The 27,358-nt window shown below is 41.8% G+C and overlaps 2 protein-coding genes across 5 annotated transcripts; one reads left to right on the forward strand and one right to left on the reverse strand.

Moving 5' to 3' along the window:
- Positions 1-719: 719 nt before the first annotated feature.
- On the forward strand, positions 720-18,074 carry kdm7aa (lysine (K)-specific demethylase 7Aa). Of its 4 annotated transcripts, none has more exons than XM_081722762.1 (18): positions 720-875; positions 5,929-6,014; positions 6,163-6,280; positions 6,731-6,891; positions 8,512-8,653; positions 9,081-9,267; positions 9,604-9,766; positions 11,524-11,611; positions 11,741-11,847; positions 11,949-12,040; positions 12,265-12,351; positions 12,604-12,867; positions 13,332-13,462; positions 14,383-14,561; positions 15,122-15,228; positions 15,387-15,511; positions 15,823-16,070; positions 16,333-18,074. In XM_081722762.1, the coding sequence occupies exons 1-18, from the start codon at positions 778-780 to the stop codon at positions 16,419-16,421; spliced, it is 2,472 nt and encodes an 823-aa protein (XP_081578888.1). In that variant the 5' UTR covers positions 720-777; the 3' UTR covers positions 16,422-18,074. The 4 variants fall into 4 exon arrangements, with proteins under 4 accessions (XP_081578888.1, XP_026853130.2, XP_081578889.1 ...); XM_026997329.3 differs by having other exon boundaries at positions 15,164-15,228; XM_081722763.1 differs by having other exon boundaries at positions 13,335-13,462.
- Positions 18,075-18,967: 893 nt separating this feature from the next.
- Positions 18,968-26,045, reverse strand: ndufb2 (NADH:ubiquinone oxidoreductase subunit B2). Its single transcript, XM_026997348.3, has 4 exons — positions 25,874-26,045; positions 19,990-20,137; positions 19,558-19,647; positions 18,968-19,277 (listed from the first exon to the last, which is right to left on the reverse strand). Exons 1-3 carry the CDS (start codon positions 25,957-25,959, stop codon positions 19,576-19,578), a joined length of 306 nt encoding a protein of 101 aa, XP_026853149.1. The 5' UTR covers positions 25,960-26,045; the 3' UTR covers positions 18,968-19,277; positions 19,558-19,575.
- Positions 26,046-27,358: the final 1,313 nt, after the last annotated feature.

Below are 27,358 nucleotides of genomic sequence, written 5' to 3' on the forward strand. Positions count from 1 at the left end.
CCATTATGGCAAACCATTATGCCATTGAAAACGCAATAGGTCTTCCAAAAACCTGATGCAAAGTATTTTTGCAACACCAGATGGCGTACAAGTCCGTTTTTTGTTTGTTTGTTGCTGTTTTGTTTTTGTTTTTTGTTTATTTTTAGCTTTTGAAGCCTATAGAATGATATTTCTCGATTTCTCAGCCTTTTCTAAAAATCGTGTATCTCCGTATAGATGCATAAACGCGCGCTGAGGTGTCCTGTGGGACGCTCGCGCTGCCCGGGTACCAAGCGCACGCACATGAGCGCGAGCTCTCTGCACGTAGAGCACGTCAAACACGCGCTGTTTGGTAACAATGCAACAGCCGTTTATTGTGGGTCTGAATTTGTCGAGCTGTATAACTTCCCTTATTAGGGTATTATGTGTAATGTTTCACTCCACCTACTGTGTTTCACATAAAATTTTGAAATGTTGAACTTGCCCAATATTACGAAATGAATTTAATTAAAATATTGTTTATTAATGAGTAATTATTTGGCTGATCACGAGGTGGTCAGATTGAAACATCGCCCATTCCACCTATTCAGAAATACACACATTACAGGCGATCACATATTATTTAAAAGGAATAACGTCTTTGTTAGACGTTGGTCGTTGTCGCTGTTCGTGCTTTTCCGCTGGTCGCCGGCGTCTACTTCGGTAATTTCCGCCGCTGTCGAACCCTCGCCGGTGTCTACTTCGGTAATTTCCGCCGCTGTGAGCCCCCGCACGGCGTTGTTTGGGAACAGTAGGAAGATGGCGCCTGCCCAGCTGTACTGCGTGTGCCGGCAGCCGTATGATGTTCACCGGTTCATGATTGAATGTGACATTTGTAAGGACTGGTTCCATGGCAGGTATGGATATTATACGTTCTTGACTGAAATAGCGCCAAATAGAAATGGTCGTGTTATTGAAATAAATCCGCAAAACCACACGGCGTCCCGTCAAGCGCTAGCTAGCGTTCAGAGGGTCTTTAAATCCTTTTAACCGTGGTGAGAGCTCGCCTAGCAAGTCAGCTAATAGCGACCTAGCTCTGCACCTGTTTGTTATACTGAGACATTTACGTGTCATGTTAATTGAAATATATAGCAGTTAACTGTATGCTAAAACATCCAGATACCCATTACCTACTAACATTTCTTGTAACTAAATTCAATAAGCCTTATGTTAGCTAGCAACGTAGCTCGGCTCTTAGCTAGTAAGTTAGCTTAGTAATGTTATGGCAGTTTACTGGGAGTCATAGCCAAGATGACTAAGCTAGATAACCAGTGTTGAATAATTCTGTTTATTTAGTCAGACAACCCAAATCCGCAAGCATATAGCGAGGATTGGCGCTTCTTAGCTGGCTATGGTTGGCGAGCCTACGTGCATTTAAAGGGAGCATCTGTTGTGGTTGGTTTCTGTCCATGTCAGTAGCTGGATAACCTAGGTTACTGTTTTTGTTTGTATTTCAGATGTTATATGTCTTCTGGTTTATTAATTAACGTAGGAAAATGTTCGTCACGTTTCTTCTGAAAACAACTATTCAACGCAATTCCTAACCAGACTAGTTAGCTGGAGTTGAGTGAATGTCTGTCCTGCTTTTCCTTGGCTGTTGTTGCACGTCGTGTCCTTGGTTTGTAAAAAGTTGGCTAACGTTAGTTTATTTGTTTTAGTTGCTGTGGTAAAATACTAAAGCTAGCGAGTGAACTACTCCAAGAGAGGGAAGAAAAGTCAAGGAGAGAACTATTGCGTTTGAGCGTTGTGTGGCTCCTAGTTTTTTGTTTTGGAGGGGGCCGTCATGCTTGTTCATGACTGTTCATGCCGTGTATAACCAGTTCTGCCATGCCGGTTTACACGTCCTGAGATGGTATAGCCTATTAACTGTGTTTTGTCTTATAAACTCGAAACTGTTTTGAGAACCAAAGAGAGCAGTTTCTTCTTCATGATATGGACCTATGTCATGCTCTTATGAAAACTTGAAGTAGCTGGAAGTTACCAGGGTGCAGAGTCGGAGTCATTAGCAAAAGAGGTGATCCTGCAAGAAGGGTGGCTGACTAACAGGGCCCTTTTTTTCATCACATCAAACCCCTGGATGTTGATGAATCCTAAACTGCACCAAATCAAAGAAGATGAATGAAATCTCTCATCTGAGATTTGAGTAGTGGCTCTCTTTGTGTCTCTTCCTCTCCACCGTGATCCTTTATGCTTCAGTGTAAGACTAGGCTCTTGCCCATTTGGAGCAGAGTCTAATTGGGAGGAGTTGCAAACGCAGTGATGGAGAAAGCAAGGCAACTTGGGTGATTCTGTCTGCCCTGCGTGTGTGTGGTAGAAATCTTATATAGGACCAGATAGAATCCACATACAGTTTTTCTGCCTTTTGGGTTTTGGGATTGATAATTTTTTATTATTATTATTTTCTTTTTTTAATTAAATAAATTATTTTGATAAATGTAAAACAAGCTATAGGCTTCAACATTATGCATCATCACCCTGATAAGCAAGGCTTTCTGATTTATTTGTGCCTAAATCCCAGTTCACGAAGTTCAGCAGTGATTAAAACCTCTCTTCTCAGAGAAACACATGATCACATCAAACATTTTTGCTTAAGAGTTGCTTTTTTATTTACTACACCTGTGTCGGGGTATGGAATGGATTTTGTTCGATGACGTGTTATTTTCAAAGCCACAGCGGTGCACTTTCTACAGCACAGACTTGACTAGAAGTGGCTAGAAGAATTGAACAGAGACTGAATTTAAAGTGTGCTTGTCTGTCTAATAGGAGAAATAGGAGAAGCTACAGTGAGCTTTGAGCAGACATTGGATTTCCTCTTGGCTCTTTTGTAGGAGTGGTGTTGTGATTGTCTTTTACCGCTCTTTTGAAGGAGGATTTTAGCGGTTTAACTTCAGCTGTTTGAACTCAGTGTGCTTTTTCAGGCCCACTCTTATAAAGACCAACTCTTATAAACAGAAATTGTGTTTCTGCATATTTCTTGTGGGTCCAGCCCTACAGTGTTGTTAGTATTTGGTGTCATGGGAATATTTAAGCCTACTCCGATCTGGGGCTTCAGGCCCCAAATGTCTTATGAGTGGCTTTGGTCCAGCTGCTGCCATCTGTAGAGTTGGGGTCAGCATGCAAGATATTAATTATCGGAAAAACAAAAAATGATATCAGAAAAATGATACCAGACTCATATAGATTAACTTTCATGTGTTCCATTACTCCAAAAGTCTGCACAAGTAGTGAAACACAGATAATACCCTAGTTTCTCTTAACTTTAATGGAAATCATAACCATTCAGAAATTAGAGCAGATAATACTTGACAACAGTAAGGGCAAGAAGAACCGGCTACACTAGAACTGTGTGTTTTGTGTTGCAGAGTAATGCAAGGGTGGATTTAAGAGACAGTGCCAGCTACAGTTCTCTCTGTCTTTCTCAGTCCCTTTAATCCCTCTGGATCCCTCTCCTCATCTTTTTCTCCATCTCTTAGACAGACCGAGTGGTTTGATTATACTGCAGTATTCCTTGGTCATGCTTTAAACATTATTGCAATATGAATTAAAAAAAAAACCTGAAGAATGTCGACACTGTTACCCTCTAGATGGGGCTAGCCTCTCTTGTTTTATCCAATATTTGTCGATAAATTGAAATGAATTAATTTTTTATTATTTTTTTAATTACCTTCTCTTGGTTACATCAGTGACTTGGGCCTGTTTATTGTTTCTCTCTTAGTTTTTCATATGGCCCAGTTCCTCTTTTTTTGTACAATAAATTAAATCTCTCTATCCATTCACACTTATCTGTGTTTTCTTACAGTTGCAGATTTTGAAGCATTTCAGGCATGTATTTGTTATTATGTAGTTTTGGTATTATTGTTTTGTTGGGTTTTTTTTGTCTAGCTTAGTGTTCTAGTTTTATGTGGTTTTGAACAAACTTAGGAAAACTTGTAGTTTTTAGGGTGAGCACATCTTTTTTTTGGAATTTACACTGGTGCGCCATTGTGGGCATTTCTTTGTGAGCAGATTTCTGGCACAGCATGTAAGACCTGCGAATGTTTTCGCATCTGTTGTGTCCATAGCAGTGTGGAATAGGAACAAAGTGTCACTACAGCAGGCCACAAAAGTCACGGAGTGCAGTGATGCTTCAGACAGACAACAGTATCTAAGCCCTCTGAAACATCAGTTATCGCCAGTATTAACGAGCATTCTGTAATATTGTAGCTATTAAAACATAATATATACTCCAATATATGGCGCGTTACACAACAAATAATAACAAATAGACTCCAAATGATTAATACAGCCGCAAGGCCAGTAAAGGACATCTTACAGTGACCTCTTCTTCAGCTTTCTCACATGGCCTTCTGGCTGACTTGGTCCAGAACATGATCACCCGGTCCTTCCTCTAATGCTTCCTCTTCAGGGCCTCGGGGGCAGGATGTGGAGTAGGAGCATAAGTGAGTCATCCGCGGATGCAGTGTCCTTACATAAGTGCCGATGGGGCTGCGGGAGCTCAACAGTCCGAGGGTTGGGCTGTCAGAAGGGCTGTGCTGTGGCTCCGGTGCTTGTGAACACAGCCCTGGTTAATGTCTCTCTTCTCATGCCATTCTGCTGCCGGCAGTGGCAGTGTGCTGCTACAATGACACTTGGGGGACTTTGGGCAGAACGTGCACCTTAATGGCACGATGCAAATGATGGGGCAGTAATTTTCTGGATGATTGACCGTCTAACCCAAAAAAATTCGTCCTGTCTCATGACTCATCCATTTGCTGTCTTTTTCAGCTCCATTTTGGTGATGCCAAGACTTCTGCTTTGATTAATCGCTTGTTTTAGAGAGAGAGGGTGTGTGTGTTTGGGGGGGGGGGGGAAGCTGACAAGGCAACTCTTTACCAAACACTGTAGCACGTCATCAAGCCTCCCGCCCATTAAACAAGGGAGAAACTGACAAGATTAAGGTTTTGATGCTAGTGTTTCCACAGTAGCAACTTGTGTCCATTTGATTTGTTTTAATTATTTAGTGTAGGGGGGGTTGTTAGGTAGTTTTAAATTTCCTTTCAGAAATGTAACAGTACATTAGAGAGGTATTTTTTATCATGCTCTATATATAATTTTCTAAAGCTTTTTCACGCATGTCTGGCGTACTATGATTGATGAGCCTTCATTGTAATCCAGACTTTAAGGGCTGGGTTCCTTCTTATGGACTAAGTCTAGTCTTTAGCCTTTTGAATCCTGATTTAGGACTAGTCCTGGTCCAGGAAACTGACCCTCAGAATATGATGTGTGAACAGTGGGGGATGTAGTGAGCCTACAAAACAGCATATACTGAACTCTTAGCTAGGTGTTGTTGGTGAATAGTGTTCGTTTTATTAACATGGAAAGCAGGCCACAAACTGCCACAGGAGTTTGTGTTATGTGGAGGAGCTCTGAGCACAGGTCTTTGGGCTGTAGTAAATCTCTCTGTGTAAATCTGACAGAACATGAAGCCATCTGATCACACACACCTCTGGCATGAACCACGAGAGACTGTGTGTAGGTTTCCCAATGTGTACATGTGCGCGTGGGTGTGTGCGCGTGGGTGTGCGCGCGTGTGTGTTTCAGAGTACGAGAGAGGAGAGAGAGTTAAAGGTTGCATGTGGTTGTAGTGGGATGGGTTACAGACCATAACTCATGACTGTGGCACAACGACAGAAGTGTCCTCATCAAGCGATGCATCAGTGAGTGAGTGGGTGGCATTGTGGTTTTTAGGTTAAGAGTGCATAATTAGAATTGATCTGGTAAGGAGCAATAGTTCACAAAGTTTAGTATGACTCAGTTTCAACCTATATTATCAGAGCTTTTCTTACTCATTGATATAGTTAAACTATTCTCAATAACATCCATACATAATCCCACCTACTGTGTGTGTGTGTGTGTGTGTGTGTGTTGCAGCTGTGTTCAAGTGGAAGAGCACCATGCCGCTGATATCGACCTCTACCACTGCCCTAACTGTCAGCCCATCCATGGACCCTCACTCAGTAAGTCTGTGGGAAAGTACATGTGGCTTGTTTATGTAGTGGCATGGGATTTAGTGGGGCTGTGGGTGGGTATAGGAGGGGTTGGTAAGAATCTATCCAAAGTTCTTCTTTTTCTGCCCGTCTCATTCTTTCATTTTCTCTGTCCCAGTGAAGAAGCGTAATAACTGGCATCGGCATGACTACACAGAGGTGGACGATGGCACTCGGCCAGTGCAGGCCGGCACCGCCATCTTCATCCAACAGCTCCAGGACAGGAGCTTCCCCAGGTACAGACACCTCGCCTAACTGCCACAGAATTAGACACCTCAGCCCACTCTGTCTCCAGGCGAATGTTTCTAGCAAAAGGCTCCTGAAAAGTGGAAATTGGATTGTGGCAAATGAGTGAACAATTTGGTGTGGGTGTGTAAAGGTAGTGCAGAGAGTAGTGCACTTGTAGTGCACTCTTAATTGGAGCAGTCAGTTACAGAGCTCTTCTTAAAGTTACTAAGGAGACGGAGTGACATAGTAAGTGAATACTTGGTAACTGTGCACCTGTAGTGTAACTTCTTCAAGCTCCATGTTTGATGATATCGTAAACGAGTGCTTGGGAATGCTGCTCCTCCGGTGTAATCGAGCTCTGCACGATGCATCTACATGTAGGTGTAGTGGTAAGCTGATTGAACGTGTCTGCGGAGAGGTGCATTCATGAGCTGCCGCCTCTCTCTGTGCTGCTGCAGCGCTGATGTGGTCATCGTACCTATGCAAGGCAGTCACGTAACCCAGCACTACCTGGAAACAGAAGGGTTCCACTACCCCATCATGGTGCCTGACCTTGACGGCCTGGGACTCAAATTACCACCGCCGTCCTTCTCCGTCAGAGATGTGGAGCAGTATGTAGGTAAGTGCAAGCAAGAATGGAACAGCTGCGGTTTCCACTCTCCACATATTCTGCAATTCCTCCGGCCCGGTTCCACTCCGGGATTTCTATATACTGCTCTCCACTTGCTCATAGGGGACCGACCTGTTTAACTTCCACTTCATTGTAAACTTCGCGTCTATGAAAATAATCTAGAATGCACGTCTGTCTTTCAATGCCCGTAAGACAAATGTGATTAACAACTGCAAACGCATGCTTAATTAACAACTGTTAACCAAATGTTAAACAAACCCGAAACCGCTTTGAATGAATAATGCAGTGAAACAACAGAGTCTTATTCAGGCTCGTTACATGTAAACACTCATTTGTTTCTGTGCAGGTCTTAAAATAAGCAATACAGGTTCTTATGTTCAAGTTAGTTGTATAAGAGCACCAACATCACTGAAACAGAGATCACTATCAGTGCTGCAGTCACTCACCAAATTCAAACAAGCATTGTTTTACAGTATAGTATCTGAATAAAACCAGTTTATAAAAACAAGTAAATAAAATTACTCTCTGGTACAACAAAATGGTTCTGTTTAAAAGGTCATCCATGCGGTATAAGCGTATGAGGTTTGTCGCATGTTATTTCGATGTGGAGCTGTTGGGAGCTGCAGGGCCTCAGGTTTCTTGCTGTGGTGAGTGAATGGGTCTGCTGCCTGCCTCCTGCAGCTGCGTAGCCTCTCGTCTCCTTTAAAGATCTATGACATCTCCTCTCATGTTCCAGAGCCCACAGCAGGGCTCATCTATTAGAAAGCTCACACTCCCCACTCACGCACTGATGAGCTTTAAGCCATGGGCTTGTTTTATTGCTAAAGGAGGTGTGTGTGTGTGTGTGTGTGTGTCTGTCTGTGTCTCCACTCCAGAGATCATATTACGCACTGGTGGTTGAGTAAAAACAATAGGCCAGGCACTCCCTCTCCCCTCTGTGAATGTCAAGAAAAGAACCAGACAGCTGTGAACTGTGCCCCCTACTCCTGCTCCACTCTCCACCCCCTTCACTTGTGGACACACACACACACACACACACACACACCCAAATGCTAAGTGTTATTCATGTGGGTTTTTTGTGGGGGTTTTCTTTTGTTTGTTTGTTTGTTTTAAGCTGTATATCAGCAATGCAAATGCACATGTCTGCTCTTTTGTCTAATTCAGGGCTTTTAAAACTGCTGAAACCTCTAAGAAGCTTGAAACCACTCAGGATTTAGAAAATATAACTAGAGTAGGTTTGTAGGCAGGTGCGTAAATCTGGATCTGCACCTTCCCCCCCTGTGTGTGTGTGTGTGTGTGTGTGTGTGTGTGTGTCTTGTGTCCAGCTGTTCTCTATCATTAGGCTCAGGCCAGCTGTGGGTGTGTGTAGGAGGGGTGATGATCTTTTTCTAACAGCTGTCCTGTTTTGTTTCCGCTTCTCTCTGGCAGTTTGTGGTTAACCAGTGACATGTCTTGCAGACATAAGTGTGAATATGCTGAATCTATTTAGCACGATTGTTTGGGGTTATCATGTATATAGGTTAATATGGTTATGCCACCTCTTTGTACTTTAGTTCAGAAATACTTGATTTTGGCTGTAACACGCACCGCCCCCCCAACCGCACACAGGTGGAGACAAAGTCGTTGACGTGATTGATGTTGCCAGACAAGCAGACAGCAAGATGAAACTGGGCGAGTTTGTGAAGTACTACTACCAGCCTGCACGACCCAAAGTGCTCAACTTAATCAGCCTGGAGTTCTCTGATACGAAGTACGTCACTCTGCCTCTCTCAAGTCTTACTAGCTCGCCAAAGAAATCTCATCCTCACTTAAATGTAGCATTTTCTGCCTCTCTGTCAACAATGGAGGCAGTGGACACGTGACTAGATGATGATCTTGGTAAGGAATTAAAGAGACCACTTTGGTTCTAGTTCATGGACAACCAATAAAGCAGGGAGTTTAATAAAAATAGACAGTGCATGTATGCATTAATTTAGATTTAGGTTAACTTGAAAATATTTGTGTATGTTATTTAATATCAATGCATTTGAGTCTTACTTATAAACATATTCACATTTAGTTCATGCTACACATAAGAGTAATTTTAAAAAGCAATTATACAAAGCAGTATTTAATCTTAATGAATTTTAACATTTAATAAGCATTTATAACTTATTTTTTTTCCTTTTACGGAGCAGGATGGCAGACCTGGTGGAGGTGCCAGAGATTGCTCGCAAACTGTCCTGGGTGGAGAACTACTGGCCAGATGACTCCTTCTTCCCCAAACCATTTGTGCAGAAGTACTGCCTGATGGGTGTGAAAGACAGCTACACAGACTTCCACATCGACTTTGGTGGCACCTCTGTTTGGTACCATGTGCTCTGGGTGAGAGCGTGCACCCACAGTGACCGCCACTCTGAAAACAAATGTTTATGTTTGAAATTTGCGTTGTGTTATTTGGGTTGAGGTGACCATCATTCAGGGAAGAAATGATGAAGTTTTAGTACGTAATTTTACTGGAGCATATTTGCAAACAAGTGGTTTGCTTTAATCCTCATGGTCTAGTTGTTGGTCTACTTTAAGGAAAGATTCTTTTACCCAAAGTTTCTGGATTGCAAAGGCAAAAAAGGTTACATTATTTTGAGTTTTGAATTTTTATTTGAATTTCAACAGGATGAAACAACATTTTTCCAAGTTAACAATTATTTTATTGTCGTACAGGGAGAGAAAGTTTTCTACTTGATTAAGCCAACTAAGGCTAACCTCGCACTGTATGAGTCGTGGAGTTCATCGGCCAATCAGAGCGAAGTTTTCTTTGGGGAGAAAGTGGACAAGTGCTACAAGTGTGTGGTGAAGCAGGGCACCACCATACTGCTCCCTACAGGTGAGAATCTGCTCCTGCACCTGGCTGTGGTTAAGATATTCACTTTGACATAGTTCACCTTCACTCAAAACAGCCACTGCAATTCCACATAACTCAGAGCTCTGCTGATGATGTAATTATGGTCTCTAGTCATCTTTAAGGCAGTGTTAACACTGTATGCTTTTTCTTGCCAACTCAGGCACCCTTTTCTAATTATTTTCGATGGGAACAACGTGTTTTGCGGGCTGTTTCTCTGCACAGCATGCCTCACTTTTTATGAGTCCTGGGTGCCTGCCAGCACTCCAGGCATCCCAAACTGGCAAAAGTTCAGCTCAAAGCAATCAAGTAACCTATGTCATACATGTTTTTATGTGCAAACCAATCAGAATAATTTGATAATGGGACATCAGTGATGGCTGTAACCATGTACCAGAGACTCCAGATTATCCTGAACATTAATAATCCTGATTTTCTTTTTGTTTTGTTTTTTGGTTGTTTTTTTAAAAAAACGATTTTTTTCTTATTAGTATGACCCATGATTTGTCAGATGAATGTTCTGTAGGTTATAATTAGCAAGCAAGTAATGTAAAAAAGCAAGCAAGTAAAAACACAGCTGACTAACAGTTATGGCACTATCACTGCTTGGCTACAAAGCATCGTACACTCAGAGCCAGCCTTTAAACAACACAGCGTGAACACCCAGGAGTAAAAAAAGACAGGGCAGACTTCCTGACTGCGTGCACTGAAACACTTACAGAGAGAGATGCCTTGCATTTACCAGCAGTGAAACACAACTGCGAATTCAAGACTCGCACAAAGGGGTAAATCGGTGCTGAGCGTGTCCAGGACCCTCTTTGATTCATCACCAGGAGTCATTGCCTGTAATGTTAATTGTAGGTCATGTGTCATGCCATGACACCTATGGCAGCCATTACACTTATGACATGTATGTGTAAAATCTAGAAAGAATTCAAAGTCTTGAAAGAACACCAATCGGTAGGCCGGGCAGTTTTCAAGGGAATTTGATTTATTGAAATTGGAACCCCAAAACATGCATATGGTAAATAAATGGTGAGTTTGATGTCTGGGGGTGGCTGGATCAGCAAAACGACGAAACCAAGTGGAGTGGGCTTTGACCAGCGTTTTTAATTCCGTAAGTACACTAAAGAGAAATCCAGAGATGAAGCCACGAGTTCTTTGGTCTCGACTCCTCCCCACATTGCTGCCTGCAGCCCTGGTTCAGCTCGCCTTGGAATACACAGCCCAGGTGCTCGCACGGAAAAATGCCACGTGCCAGAGTGTGTAGAGGGGAAAATAATTTGAGGAGTTTCCCAGATTGACTGCCAGGAAAATTAAGCCTTCGCATTTTTTACACCAGTGCAACTCTGCTTCGACAGGAAGCTGTTGCCAGGCAACAATGTAAACACAAGCACAACACTGCATACACTGTAGCACAGAAAAGAATGCGATTAAAAATCCTCTCTGCCATTTTATGTACCAGAACTACAATACAGACTCAGCACTGGTAAAGAGTCCCTGTGGTAGGAACTGCCTTGCAGGACACAGAATCACTCATCCGTGTGGGGTGTGTGCCCCTAGCCTGGTTTCTGTCACAAGTAGCAACATCACCTCTGACAGATCGGATATCCATCACTGTGTCTGCACTCAGCCTAATACACATTTCAGCCAGACAGTGAGGCGGATGTCATGTCCGTGGCACTGGTAGTGTTCCACGCCGCCATTCTGTTTATTTACGGTGACTCTGCTGCCCTCTGCAGGTTGGATCCATGCAGTGCTCACCTCTCAGGATTGCATGGCATTCGGAGGGAACTTCTTGCACAACTTAAACATAGGCATGCAGCTCAGGTAAATTTTCTGTATTTCATTCATTTCCTTTCGAATTTATTTTAGAAGAAAATAATTTTTTTGGACTAGTAACATGTTGGACCTGGTCTAGACTGGTTGCACAGTATGTGAACTCCTCTCCACTTTCAGGTGTTATGAGATGGAGAGAAGGCTAAAGACTCCAGATCTCTTTAAGTTCCCCTACTTTGAGGCCATTTCTTGGTATGTGGCAAAAAACCTTCTAGAAACACTAAAAGGTGAGAGACAGGGAATACACTGCATCTTTGAAGGCTACATGAGTCTGTGTGTGTCATATTGGTAGATGAGACTGTTATAACTTTTGCTTCGATCTTGGCAGAGTTGCGAGAGGACAAGTGCCAGCCGCAGGCACATCTGGTGGAAGGAGTGAAGGCTTTAATCTCTGCACTGAAGACCTGGCTAAGGAGGGAGGTAAGACATCCACACTGCCTCCATGAGTCTGGAGAAAATGCACCACTTGGAATACAAGGCTCTGCTAGCAGAATAAGAGCAACAGCCTCACCTCACTTGCATTCCACTGGTTTTCAGTCTACTGCACTACCATGTAACCTGATGAGCTGAACGAGGTGCTCACTGTCATCTCCACCTTACTCTCTGTTTTTCACTCCTTATTTCCCTCTTTCACCTCTACCAAGTTAACTGAACCAACAAGCGAGGTTCCAGATAACATCAGACCCAGCCTTCTCATTAAAGAGCTGACCAAGGAGATCCGCCTCTTGGAGGTAGGACAAAATCACCGTCACCCTGAACACCGGGGGTGTGTGTGTGTGTGTGTGTTTTGGCATTTTTGAAGTAGTGAGTGACTCTAACGCGAACTGAATAATGTGGATATTGTTTGTTTCATTATCTTGTTATGTCCTAAAAGGAAGTTTTAAAAGGGCATCTTGGGTTTTTTAACTAAATAAAAAATAGTTTCAGAGCTTGACGTCCTCTGTCCAGCAGTTACTGGTGAGTTGACAACATGTCATCCACAGGAGGACCCAAGCAGGCCGGTGAAATCTCAGGGAATCACAGAGTCTCCACCCCCACGCTCCTCCCTGGAGAGGAGGAGGCAGGTTCGTCGGGTGGCTCGACGGCTCCACCGTCATCATCATCATCATCATCATCATCACCACCATCATCATCATCATCGTCATCATCATCATCAGCATAGTCACAAATTGCCGTCGAACCTGGACATCCTGGAGCTCCATACCCGAGAGGTGCTCAGGCGGCTGGAGGTCGGCCCTCTGGAAGAGGTGAGAGCAGCATGCTGCTTTGCAGCGTATGGTCTGAAAAACCAGCTCAGTACATTGTGCTTACATTGTGCTTACATTGTAATGCAGTTCTGTGCACTGCTATTCTGTGTGCTGGCTTTAGATTTCTTTTAAGGAACACTGCAACCCTCACATGCTACATTTACCATGATCCATAGAGCCGCTATTTTGCAAGATGCATCTCTCAAGATGCATCCTATCTTTGTGCTTTTGTTTAGTTGTCGCTTATAAAGAGTAGGCCGCATGAGAACCACATGGTGGATTCTTGTGAAGAACTGACATCTTGTAGAGTTCTGATGCAACATGGGCATCTTTTGACAAAATGAATATTGTAGCCTTCTGTGCTCAACTTTGAAATGTATCTCTGCATGGCAAGAAATTTGCAGGAACAATGTTAGGTGTCACTGTTCGGAATAATGTGGGTTCTTTTTCTTCTTGAATCTCAGCAGGACTCTGACTTCAGCGCCAGAGTGAATGGAAAATTTAAGAAAATCTTTGCACCATCTGCAGTAACTGTAAAGAAGGGAAGTCCTGACAACGCCCTGCGGCTGGTGCTATGTAACGGCCGGATCATGCGGTAAGATTATGCCTGTCTTTATTTTTAATTTTTCTGCATTTTTATCCAAAGCGAGTTACAATTATCCCTGAATACAACTCAAACAATTGAGGGTTAAGGGCCTTCCTCGGGGGCCCAACAGTGGCTACGTGGTAGTGGTGGGACTTGTACCGGCAACCATCACTAGTCGAGTACCTCAAAGGCTGAACTTTCTGATCATGACTCAAGCACCCAGCAGGTGTCTGTGCGCATGCCGACTTAAGCGCAGAGTGAGTAAAGGACAGTAAAATGTCCTAAAAATGTATTCAGTGGCATTTTCTTTTACAATAAAAACATCAGATGTTTTATCCACAGTGCGCAGTACTAGACCTTCTGTTGCACCATGTTAGCTGTTAGCTGTTTCTTCCAGTTTGAATTAAAACTGCATCCCTTTAGTCTGAACAAGGTGTAACGGCTTACAAACAAGCAGCCTTTATTTAGAGTCCTGCATGAGAGTACCAGCTTTGAATATTGTTAAAAAGGAACATCGTAAAGCACAAATTAAACAGCACACCTGGGCAGCATTTATTATGCCTGCACTTTCATACAAACAGAAATGACTTTTCATTGAAGTGAATTCTCTGTGTTGATGGAGCAATTGATACTTTGCTCTTGGGCATGTTTCTGTTATTCCTGTTTGGGACTTAAATACCGTGTGTGTGTGTGTTTACATGCGTGTGTGTGTGTGTGTGTGTGTGTGTGTGTGTGTGTTTACATGCATGTGTGCGTGTGTGTGTGTGTGTGTGTGTGTTTACATGCATGTGTGCGTGTGTGTGTGTGTGTGTGTGTGTTTACATGCATGCATGTGTGCGTGTGTGTGTGTGTGTGTGTTTACATGCATGTGTGCGTGCGTGTGTGTGTGTGTTTACATGCGTGTGTGTATGCTTGCTTCCTTTTCTCAGAGAGAGACGACGGCTTGCCAGTGGATTGCTGAAGCGTGAGCAAGACAAAGCATTGCCATGCCAACAGGTCAAGACAGAAAAGGCATCGCCATGTCAACAACAGAAAGTGAAAATGGAGAGCATGGAGGCTGGGTTATGGATGCAGGACACTATGGGACAGGAGAGAGCAACCAATCACCGTGAGTCACTTTGGCTCATTCTTGATGCACTGTCTGGCCAAGTATCAAATAGGCTCTAGGCAGTTGAATAGGGAGCCATCTCTATAATTCAGACACAGATTTTAATGTTCTTGCAAGCTCCTGATATTATAAACCTAGGAAACCAGTCTGTTACAGGGAAAAGGGCACTGTTGTGATGTAGCTGAGATCAGAATAATACTGTTAGAAACATACTGATCTCATCATTTTGCATCAGTCCTCTGTGCTGCAGTGAAGTAAAGCACTTAGCTATTCTCTTACATCAAGCTTTGTATGTTCATATAGTTGAGATTATTTTGAGATTATTAATAGTTTCATAGTGCTTCACTTTGAGATCAGTCAGAAATGTTTGCCAAGTTTGGAATTTGTAGTCTCAAATGGAGAAAGTAGCCTGATCATTAATCCCATCCATGACTGGCAATAGGTGAATCCATCTTGAGCTGGGCCCTGGTCAACTGTTAAATTACAATTTTGATCAATAAGCAGTTTCTTTACTCACATTGGCTGTAATTGTTGCTGTGTTCTAAACATTTTTGATTTAGCATCATCAAAGGCACAAATTTTCATCTTTTGCATGCAAGCAGGACTCAGGACAGAACACGCAGACTCAGATCTGGAGTCGGGTAGCGAGAAGGCAGCCAGTGTGGAGGTACAGTGAAACATACTGCATCATAAGGCCAAGCTGTTCAGGGCCCCTGTGTTGTTTTAGAGTTGCTTTTTAAAAATGGTTAAAATTGATATATTAACACGTTTCATGCTGTCTTTCCCTTTGTCCGTCTTCCTCTCTCTTCCTCATTCTCTCTGAAGACTTCTTCCTCAGACTCAGGAAGCTCTGAGGATGAGGTGCAGAGTGTGAAACAGAGAAGGAAGGGCTCAGGGAGCCATGTGGCTGGTCACACAAGGCATGGCCAGAATCACAAACCACTTAAACGGTACCATGCCCAGAGTGCACCACACACACTACAGTATTCGCACAGAAATGTAAAACGTCTTTAAGGATTCTAACATAACAAAGGTTATACTGTGGAAACAAAAGATAAGATTAAACTAAGATTTAGTGTCCGTTGTGTTTTATAAAGGTTTTATGAAAGGAAAAGAACTGATGAGTTCAATGATCCATTACGAATGTACAACATTGTAGAAACTTCTCAGCAATCACAACAGACCACCTTAGCATTAGAGTTTGTTGATGTGTTCTGGGCTTTAGCTAGCTGCTATCTCTAAAAGGTTTTTGTGCCCCTAGTGAATGCCCTACCTCACCCAGCACTGAGAAGACCCTCCAAGACATGCTGTCTTTGACTGGGCTGATGTGCCAGCAGACACCAGAGGAGGGCACTGTGTCTCAGGAGGCCTGGTGGTCCACTCAAGCCCCCCAGGTGGGAAGCCCAGGAGAGGAGCACCTGTACAGGGACAGCTCGCTCTCCCCTCTGCTCCATCCCACCAAGCGACAGACCCATAACCCCAGTCCCATCAGTAACCAGGCCACTAAAGGTAAGGGGCCTACAAGACAATGGGTGGGTGGGTCTATGAGACAATTCTGAATATCCTTTTGAAAGTAAACCCATTCCAACTTAACTCACTGTGACTATGACCGTTTTACATTAGCACGTGTGAAACATTTTTGTTTTTTGGTCTATACATTCAGGGACAATGATTTTCGATGATGATTATTATTATGATTAATTTATTTCAATGCATATTTAAACAACCTTTATTCACACTGCATACTTTTACACTGTGTGAACTGTTGCAGGAAAACGTCCTAAGAAAGGAATGGCGACCGCTAAGCAGAGGCTCGGCAAGCTTCTAAAAATGGGCAGTCACACACGTCTACTTGTGTAAAATGAGGAAGAATCAGAGCGCATGCGCACGCGCACACACACACACACACACACACACACACACAGCACTCTTATTGTACATGTCTAAGCAACATGGTATGTTAGACGGCGCTAGCATGCTGCTGCTTCTCAGCTCACATGAAGCAAAGGAAAAATTACAGAACACATCCTCAAAAATAAAAAAGTGCAGGGAAATTTTAATCAACCTTGAAACAGAAAAGAAAAAAAAAGCCAAAAGTTTCTGGATGGGACTTTGAGCAAGAGGCTGTGTAAAAATAGAGGCCATCTCTGCTGTATTTACGCACACACAGGCTGTTTTTACCATGGATGGACACAAAGATGGCCTCAGTGTTGCTTCTCTGGGGCTTGGCAAAAGCTGTTGATTTGTTCAGCTTTTTTGCCAGTCCTGCAGGTGTAAACCCACCTTTTGTAAATTTGTTTTTACCGTTCAGCTTGGCCAGATCCTTCCCCGCCCCTCTCCTACCTCCACAAAGATGTGTAGCATGTGAAAATGGTGCTTTTGGGTCAAGGGTGGCTTTGGTGTTTTATCTCAGTGCTTGATAGCCTTGTTATAATCTCCTCTTTGTCTCCCTCTCTCCTTTTGATAGTTAATTGCCTTCATCCTCTTTAGCTGTTATGTTTTTTTGGCTGGGAATGCTGAGGTTAGAAGACTGAGGGCTAGTATGGACACAAAATAAGTGATTTCAGTGGATGATCCCTGATTGCAAATATTGTCCAACACCAAACCTTAATCTCTGTGTGGAAAACCAGCCTCGAAGTGTCTGAACGGTGCTGAACATTGCGTAGGCCGTCCACCATCCAGTCGCACAAAGCAATAATTGTTCAGTATTGAATGGTTGATTTTGAGTTTCTTTATTGTCTATAAGCAGCACTCCGACAAAGCTCGCATGGCAAATAAGATCAACAGACATCGTTTCCATTCATTAACACACAACAATAATTTGACACTGCTTTTGTTTTCTCTGACAGCTAATTGAGTTACTTGCATTGTCCATGTGTTTCCATTGGTAGCCAACAATAAGAAATGGAGAGGGCCAAAGCACAGTGCTATTGCAACACTGGTCTTAAAAACGGCCAGTTTGGCACCACTTTGTGGCCAGACTGGATATTTGTAACAGGCAGCTTTAGAGATGCTGAGCTGTGGACTGCAAGGAGTGAGAGTGTCATTTTGTAAGAGCATCAAAGCTCAGGGAGAAATGACAGTTTGTGTCCTGCCTAATTTGTGTTGCTCTTTTTCAGTGTATATTTTAAATGTAATGTGGTTTTTGTAATGTTTTCTGTTGGCTGTTAACTTATTAATTTCTAAGAAATGAAAATTTTTAAATTACATTTATGCTTCCTCCTATAAGGTTTGTTTTCCCTTTTTGCAAAAATAATTTCTGTAAATATGTGAAAATTAGAATGAAAGAGCAAAGATTTTTTGTAAGCAATGACTTGATGCATTTTCATAGATTTGGTAGTAATCATGGTTGTTTTAGCTAAAAATTAAAATTTAATTTGACTTATTTACATAAGAACCCTTCCAACATGTCCAGAGTCTGAATTGCACTGTATACTTAATGAAATGTTCATTTGAAATGTCTGTAGTGCCTGTTCTGTGCTTACACCATTAAGAATAGCAAAAAAGAATAGCTGTAAGACAGGCTTTCCACAATGACCGGCCGCGTGAACAGGACTGTCTCGGACTGAAGACAAGTGTTTCTCAGGGAACAAGCGATGCAAGCATTCTGTCAAGTGTGTCTCCTGTGCGCGTGTAGTAGGTTCTGGTTAAATTACTGGGTACCCCATTTTCTAATGTGGTTATGCACATTCTTCAATTTGCAGTACGAGTTTCACTTACCCATAAAATCAAACTAACCTAATTTAGATAAAAGACAAATTATCAAGCATTCCATGAATCGGGCCTTGAAGTCTTTAACAGAAAATGCACAGAAAGGTGCACAGCAAGACAGTCCCAGGGTATGGATCTAGAATCACTGATTTAACTGGACCTTCTCAAGCCAATTCCCATTCGTTTATTGGGATGGTAAATAGTTCAAGATCAGATAGGTACTGTCCACCCAGATTTGTTCCAACTGCTTCGATTTGACAAAAAATGTAAACTGAGAAGTGATGATTCCTGAAACTTCAGGTGGGTGACTATACCGTAATGAGGGTGATCAATGGACAATCCGCAGGCCTGGTCTGCAGTCTCCAATTTAGTCCAAACCACTGAAACAATTAGAACTAAACTTTGTGGAAAACTTCTGGGCTGGGAATTTCACATTAATACATTTTTTTTTGTGTGTGTCAGGGGAAGGACATACATAAATAAAGTTCATATTCCAATTTGAATTCAACTAGCTTTAAAAAGTAACCATATTTAAAAGCCATATTTACAAAAGCTAACATTTTACAAACGACTTGTACAATATTCCCCCTGATTTGTTTGTAGCTATGGTATTGATTATGCGTGTTACTCGTTGAAAGCCTGTGTTCCTCTTAATCACACTTCCATCACTGTTGCCCAAGCATCTGGAGTCAGAATATTCTGCAGTGCAAATTTAATGTATTAAATTTGCAAAGAAAAAAATAATTCACAAGTTTCATAGATGTTTTTACATACATTCTGACCATATATTAAGTGACAAATAAAACAGGTTGCTAGATGTGAATCAAAAAGGGCATCAAATGTTCTGTTTGTTCAGTCCTTATCCTTGGCAGATGTCTACGTCGTTCCTCAGCTTTTAATAAACCAGACCGGATGAGTCTCAGTACATCATGAACGCTCAGGTCCTAAGGAGGAAAGTTTAGGGGAACCTGCTTTCAAGATCCATGCACATGTGACAATGTACACCTGAAGAATAAAAAAAAAAAAAAGACGAGAAAAGTTAACCCTGCTGTTGATTCACTTATAGGGGACATACTCAGTATGACCAAACCTAAGAGTGTTTTATGAATACATTTAACAAGTCTAAATGCTGAACCAAATCTAGTGATTAAATACAAGTTATGGTTTTGTGAGCAAGTAGGACACTTCTTCAGAGCAGCTTGTACCCGACTATTGCACACAATACCTGGTTCTGACTTTGTCAAATACATTTCAATGTGACCTCAGAGAAGGCCTGCCAACTCACATTAAACTAAACACCACATTACTCATTGTCAGGAGGAATTCCCAACTCCTCATCTGTCCATGCTGAGGTATCTGGCCAAGGGAAATGACCCTAAAGGAAAGATCACATGGACAAGCCGTCAACAACGATGGCTAAAACCTTTACAGTAAATAAGTAACCATAGCTGGACTACAGAGCACTGTTTAAAACCTTTTTGCACACTAGTCCTTACATCTTCGGCATATGGCCTGTAAAATTTCAATTGGAAGTGCAATATTAAACTAGCTTTTCCCCAGCTCAAAAGGACAAACTCAGTTCTCTTTATTATAAACTTTTCTTTTTTTTATTATTCTCTACCCAAACCCAATATTAAACCTACAGGCAACTCGGATATGCCAGTGCTACTCGATCCTTTAAATGGCATGAGCTAAAAAGCCCAAAACTTTAACTTACCAGTACGGCATCTAAGTCATGCCACATGTGCCACAGAATCCAGAACCACATGGCCCCGCTGAGCAGCTCTGACTGGAACTTCTGGTTCTTTGTGATCTGGGGTGGCTGCCTGTACTGAGCAACGATGTGGGGTTCACCTCCCCCTGCCCTAGGAAATGACCACCAGGTTCATTGAAAATGAAATTGAAGATAAATGCAGTGCAAATACTTCTGCTGTGGCAGATTTTCTTCATACATGCCAATCTTAGATGATTAAGTTTGTTTATGGATTGTAACAGAATGGTGAAAAGGGTACTGTATAGTTATGGTTGGTGGGTGAATGAAGAATAAAACCCATCTCATCTGTGCTTATAGGTATGAATAGCATAGAACAAGGAAGTTTGTCCTTTGCATCAGTTCACCATATGTGGACATTCGAGTAATATACATAACTTTTTTATTAGTATTATTCTCCTTGAATGTAATCCACAGATATGGACTTAAATTGTGTGGCACATTTTGTTTGTGGATTTTATTTTAAACATTACCAAAAATGTTAGCTATATAGCAAATGGTGAGTCTTATCCAACCACTTACTTTAAGCCCTGCTCTTGGAGAAGACTGATATGTGGCAGCCATATTTTTCATAACGAGCTAAGGAAGTGCTCCAGCTTGTTTCTAGGCCTGTATTTAAAGTGGCGGAAAAAAGCCCATTGGTTTAAGCACAACGGTACTGAGTTATTTCTGGATTTTCAAATGTTATTACACTGAAAGTCCCTTAATAACAGTCGTTTAGATTGAACGTGATCACCTTGACTTAATTGATACATGCAGGCTATACTGTACAAATGTAAAAATATTTTTGATTACCAACTACCCATGTTTCACAAACATTAACACCAATATGTGAGGATTTATTTATTTGCCTAGTTCTGGTGATTGACACACATACGAACAACGCAGACACACTGTCCTTGTCTGATCTACCACTCTCTCTCCATTATTGTCATCAATTGCAAAGAAAAAGACAGGTCTTCCAGCTATTGTGGGTCATTTGCACTCACCATAATGTGATCAACTCAGACACCAATCAGCCTAAGACAAGCGGAACATAGCATGTTGCTAACTTGCTAATGGGCTCCTTCGGCTGAGGGATCCCGGGCAGAACTTGTGAAATTTGGTCCCGTATTATGTTTATTAACATATTTTCCATATGACTGCATGCACCAAACCCTGATGTCCATACCATGAAGGTTCGCTATGAATAACCGTACTGTTACACCCCGTGGCCGCCTGGCAAGTTTAATACATGCATTTTCCAACATGCCATTCTTCCCAGAGTCTTTGTGGCTACTGCTGGTATACGTGTTCCCTCTTGTCTGTGGCTGAGGGCTTTGAGAGAAGAATGAACCATCACCTCCACAGGTGGTGCATAGAATAGGGCTGTGGTGAGTTGCCGACGGAACCAATGTAAGGGTTCCAAAAATACTTGTCAATTTGCATAATGTGCAAACAGGGACCCCACAATGTGGTGCTTTGTAAGCTCTGAAAATTGGTAATGGCTTATCACAGCAGTACGACTGCTACGCATGAACACTTGAAAAGAAAGCAGCACCTTTTTATACGGCAGCAAGACAGCATCATTAATCCTGCTTACTTTTTTCACCACCCAATGATGATATATTAGGACTATCAGCACACAGTTTGTTAGTAGTAGTCACTTAAAATTGATTTTCTAAATGTTGCTTCATTGATCCCACATTAAAAGTAATGTTCATATTTTCTGCTTACTAAAACAGTTGTCCAAGTGTGAAAATGGCCTAAACTAAGGTTTCTGTCTGCTATTAGGTGTCCAAGTTGTTTCATTTAGCATTATTTTCCAGTTCCAGCCATCCACTTTGACAAAGCCACGAGCAATGAAGGATGATGGCGAGTCCAGAAACAGGTGAGAGCCAAGACAGAGGAGATGCTTGTAAACCAAGTGGTTGGGATGCACAAACAAGGTGTGTGGACCCGATGGAAACATGCTGTAGACCGCAAGATTTCCTGGTCTGAGTCCCAGCAAGAGAAACCCTTCAAGATAAAGTTCCATGTCCAGTCTTTACGCGACACTTTACCCAGCTGTGCTAAAGAAGAGGTATGCTGGACACATTCAGTCTGCCACCTAAAGCACTAGGGGAAGGCCGCTGTTGCTGGCACCATGACATGGTTTCTGATGTAATCTTTAGCACTGTCAGAAACAACCTACAACCACTCAGGAAGGCCATTTCATTTGTCCCGGTGGGAGAGAAGCTGAAGTTCCACAGCCGAGTGGTAAAGGGGATGCTCACCAGCACAAACGATTGGCAGCTGAAGGGGAATCTTGGAAGACTGCCCCATTTCCCCTAGAACACTGCAGAGACCTACATGCACCCTGACATTGCTGCCTCATCAGAAACAACAAAAGATTTGATCTTACCATACCTTGGGAGAAGAGAATAAAGGAGGGCATTAAGAGGAAGAAGGCCAAGTATGCACACATGGTGCTGCTAGATGGCGAGCTAGATGCATGGTCAGCTGTAGAGGATTTAGAAGTTATTCACTCTTCAGAGGCTTCAGTCTTCTGGACATTGCAGGAAAGTACAAGAGAACAGCCAATCACAAACACAACAAAGGCAACTGTGAAAGCATCAAGATGGGTCTGGAGTAAGAGAGAAGATCCATAGCAGGCTGCATCAACCTCTGTCAGGTCACCTGGGCAAGACAGACCCAAAACACCCAGTGGCCCCAGGTGCTACTAATGATGTGCTCAAGAGCATTACAGGATTTACAGTTGTGCTCATAAGTTTACATACCCTGGCAGAATTTGTGATTTTTTAAAAATATTTTTTTCAGATAATAATGATAACTTCTTTTATTCATGTTTAGTGGTTGGGTCAAGCCCTTTATTATCAAACAATTGTTTTTGCCCTTTTTTAAAATCATAATGGCAACAGAAACTACCCAAATAACCCTGATCAAAAGTTTACATACCCTGAAACCTTTGGTATGATGACATACACACAGGTTTAAATGGCTACTAAAGGTAACCATCCTCACCTGTGATCTGTTTGCTTGTCAGTGTGTGTGTATAAAAAGAGTCAGTAAGTTACTGGGCTCCTGACAGACCCCTGCACGAGACATGGGGAAAGCAAAATTATCAAAAGGATCTGCATCAGATAGTTAACTTAATAAAACAAGAAAATTATATAAAAAGATATCCAAGGAATTGAGAATGCCAATCAGCAGTGTTCAAACTATTTAAGAAGGGGAAAATGAGGGATTCTGTTGAAACCAAGGCAAGGTCAGGTAGACCAACAAAAATTTCAGCTATAACTGCAAGGAAAATCATTCAGGATGCAAAGAAAAACCTGCAAATAACGTCAGCTGACATACAAGACTCCGGAAAAAAAAAAGTGGTGTGGCTGTTTCAAGATGCACAATAAGGAGGCACTTGAAGAAAAATGGGCTGCATGGTCGAGTCGTCAGAAGAAAGCCCTCACTACACCAATGCCACAAAGCAGCCCACTTACAATATGCCAAACAGATTTGTGAGCTACACAGGCACAGGGAACTTGGTTAAAATTGATGGCAGGATGAATGCAGCATTTTATCAGAAAATACTGGAGGAAAATTTGCACTCATCAGCTCGGAAGCTACGCATGGCATGCACTTGGATGTTCCAACATGACAATGATCCAAAACACAAGGCCAAGTCAACCAAAAGTCAACCAGTCTCCTGACCTCAATATCATTGAGCCACTTTGGGGATATCTCAAACATGCAGTTCATGCAAGACAGCCCAAGAGTTTACAAGAACTGGAGGCATTTTGCCAAGACGAATGGGCAGCTTTACCATTTGGGAAAGTAAAGTGCCTCATCCACAACTACCACAAAAGACTTCAAGCTGGCATTGATGTTAAAGGAGGCAATACACGGTATTAAGGACTAGGGTATGTGAACATTATCAGGGTAATTTCTGTTCTCATTATGATTTTAAAAATGGCAAAAAATTTTGATAATAAATGGCTTGACCAAACCACTAAACATGAATAAAAGAAAAGTTGTATTATTATTCTCTGAAAAAATCTCTCTTAAAAACCCCCAAATTCTGCCAGGCTATGTAAACTTATGAGCACAACTGTATGTATGTAAAAACTAAAAAGATGGCATGATACCCAATTTGTTTCTGTACTGATCAGATACCGATATCTTGCATTTGACTTTTGCTCAATATAAATCCAATATTTGTTTTCACTTCAAACAATGTGGAGCTGAGCTTTAGTTGATGGGTGAAACCTTAGATTGTTGTGTAATTTTTTTCCCCCCCCTCTTTCTGGGAGATGCATTATTTATGCATATACCATGCAGGGATATGACAAATATAAATAAATTATTTAAAGCAAATGATTTTTTTTTCCCCCCTTTCACTGCCATACAAAGCGAGATCATCTTTATCGCCTTAGCCTTCATCTGCTCAGTTGAACTGGACTCGCCTACGCACACACACGTGGTGCACTGTTGCAAAGTACTGTTGTGCTATTTTCAGACTGGACCGTGATGGAATCGTTCAGATCAGTTTCCATGAAGATTTGTGTCCCGATATCCAGTCCAGCATTTTTTGCTGATATTTGCCCATTTCTGATAAATAGCATTGTTTTGGTGTCATCTCTAGTATAAAACAATTTGCAATATATTTCTTGTTTTGATAAAATTCACAAACAAAATAAATATTTTAACTGAAACAAAATTAACACCACAACCCTTAAGAGCAAAAACAAGACAAGATATTACAGGTCATGCTAGCTTTTCTAGATGTTCACAGGATCATGTTTTTTAAAATGTAAAATTATATAACCCAAGCGGAAAACATGTATTGTTCATCCCTATTAATGCAGCTGTCAGCAATTAAGTCCCCACCTCAAAAAACAGACATATTTGTATACGTCCATCCCATGTAGCACGGTCTGCAGATCTGTGACCACTGGAGCACTTAAACCATCTTTACTATTCCCATAATATTTAGCTACATTTAATCACCAATAGTGAAAATTTCAAGAAAAGGCAGGAGAGAACCCTACATAACCCTCAGTTATGCATGCTGGTTGATGTGTATGTAAACATAAAAGTTGCAACAGAATGTGTTTCCAGCTAGTCACTAGCTAGCCATCATAAATCAGGTGACAGGAATCCAATACTTTATAACCAGGCCCAGCAGGCAACAGACCTTTGGGCTAATATAACTTTAAACAATTTAGCTTTTTTAATAAAAATTGACCTCACACCTATATCATGTTTATTTTCAGCCAGTTATGGTGGTAACTAGTATGATATACATGGTACAGATTACTATTAAATTACTGCGTGTGGGGTGGCTCTCCACCTAGCACATCTTTTTCTTTGATAGTTACTTGTACTTTTACTTGGGTATGGAAATTATGTATTCCACTGCAACCAGTGATCACCAGAGAAGAAGTTAAGAGCGAGATAGTACACTGCTACTGATATAACTAGTGCCAATAACCAATCAATTGATCAATCAATCCATCCATCCATTTATCTATCACTATAATACATAGAACAATTTAGCGAATTTGAGCTAGCCAGCCAGTTAGCTACCTAACTATGTTAGCTAGCTCATATCTCAGTAGCGAGTTAGACTTTAAACACAACGCTTACTTTGATGTTCGTGATTACGTGGAGAATATCTATATAAAATGTCTCTTATTTACACAGTTAGTATATTAAATAAACCAAATATAATGCTAAACTAGCTATGCAGCTGTGTAACATGTAGCCTAGCATTAACCTGGATGTTAATCATCATCCCAAACTAACCAGCTAGCCTGCGGTGCCATCCCTGTGGCAACAGCTACTGAATACTTACTTTCGGACGAAAACCTGGCTGGGTCTGCGTCTAAGGAACTGGACTCCAGCTCGGAAGATGCCCACTCTCCTCCCAATGGACGACATTGTTAATAAAGCGCACTGTCCGACAGCTTGGAAACAGTTTTATCGCGAATGTCACCTTTCCAGCGCCCCACCTACCAGTAAGGCGCACTGCGATTGATCACAACTGTACACCCTCATTGGCTTCGTGTACTGCGATTGGTCACAACTGTACACCCTCATTGGCTTCGTGTACTGCGATTGGTCACAACTGTATACCCACGTTGGTTTCATGTACTGCGACTGGTTACAACTGTGCACCATTGTTGGCGTCGTGTACTGTGATTGGTCGCAGCTGTACACCTCGACGGCTTCGTGTAGAGGGCGACAGAGACTGCGTGTGTGGGGTCGGCGCCATGTACACGGGGCCTACTTCGGTTTATAGATTATAGATAGATTAAGTGTGAAACCTTATTGTTCTCTTTCTCTCTCTCACACACACACACACACAATATATATATATATATATATATATATATATATACACACACATACATATATACACACACACACGTAAGGCTTCTGGCATTTATTTTATAAACATTTACATCCTTCTAGTGTGTAGTGACAATTGTTAATCCCTGTCAGGATATTTTATAATCCAAGCTTTTATTTGGCAGCCCTCGTAGGGTTATAAATATACTGCAAGTCATTGAATCAGTCAGACATAATTTAAGATATCAGGTTGTAGTGCCTGAGTAGTGTTGTAACTTAGCCATGACAAATACTTTTTTGTATCTCCACTTGTGCTGTGACTTGTAAAGTTTTATTCAGTAAGATCTTCTAGAAGAAACTATTTACAACAGGAGTGGTGGTAACACGATTTAATGCCTCTCGAAACTGATATATGAAGACATTAAATAGGTAAACTAACACCACTAAAATTAACAATACCCATACAAGTGCCTATAAAATATACGGTGAGGGTAATTTGTTTATACTGAAAAAGCTCCAATACGCCATTTAATCACACCGAGAGCGTACAACAGAGCGACAACATGGCGGCCATGAAACAGCAGTCAATGTCGCAGGACTTATAACTGACAGTTCAGTCAGGGGTCCCATTAAACGCTGCAGTTGGCATATTTAAAATTCGCATTTGGTTCCTTTAACAAACGAGTAACAAAATGCATAACAGCGGGGGAAAATGAAGCAAACATTTAAATACCAAAACAGGAAATTCCCTCCCTCTGCGCATTTCCTTGTAGAACTCATTTTAGCCAAGCTCTCCTACGTCGGACACTGTCGACGTTTATCCAAAATTTAAAAAAACAAACAAACAAACAAAAAACTAAACGTCAAATTCCAAACCCTAGTTTCCAGTCAATCTACTATGAATCATCAGAATTTGAGATTTCGTGATAAAGGCTGGAGACTATATTTGAGGGATAGGAGAGTCACAAGTCAGACAGCAGCATTCTGG

Source organism: Electrophorus electricus, chromosome 11 (genome assembly GCF_041902795.1).
Source record: "Electrophorus electricus isolate QZ-2024a chromosome 11, ASM4190279v1, whole genome shotgun sequence".
NCBI lineage: Eukaryota > Metazoa > Chordata > Actinopteri > Gymnotiformes > Gymnotidae > Electrophorus > Electrophorus electricus.

Excerpts from the sequence above, each read along its gene's own strand:
- ndufb2 (XM_026997348.3), bottom strand. The coding sequence starts at position 25,959 with ATGTCGTCCATTGGGAGGAGAGTGGGCATCTTCCGAGCTGGAGTCCAG. Across the intron at positions 20,138-25,873 it reads AGCCAGGTTTTCGTCCGAAA|GGCAGGGGGAGGTGAACCCC; the intron begins GTAAGTATTCAG and ends GTCATTTCCTAG. Across the intron at positions 19,648-19,989 it reads ATGACTTAGATGCCGTACTG|GGTCATTTCCCTTGGCCAGA; the intron begins GTAAGTTAAAGT and ends TCTTTCCTTTAG.
- kdm7aa (XM_081722762.1), top strand. The coding sequence starts at position 778 with ATGGCGCCTGCCCAGCTGTACTGCGTGTGCCGGCAGCCGTATGATGTT. Across the intron at positions 9,767-11,523 it reads CACCATACTGCTCCCTACAG|GTTGGATCCATGCAGTGCTC; the intron begins GTGAGAATCTGC and ends TGCCCTCTGCAG. Across the intron at positions 15,229-15,386 it reads AGAAGGCAGCCAGTGTGGAG|ACTTCTTCCTCAGACTCAGG; the intron begins GTACAGTGAAAC and ends TTCTCTCTGAAG.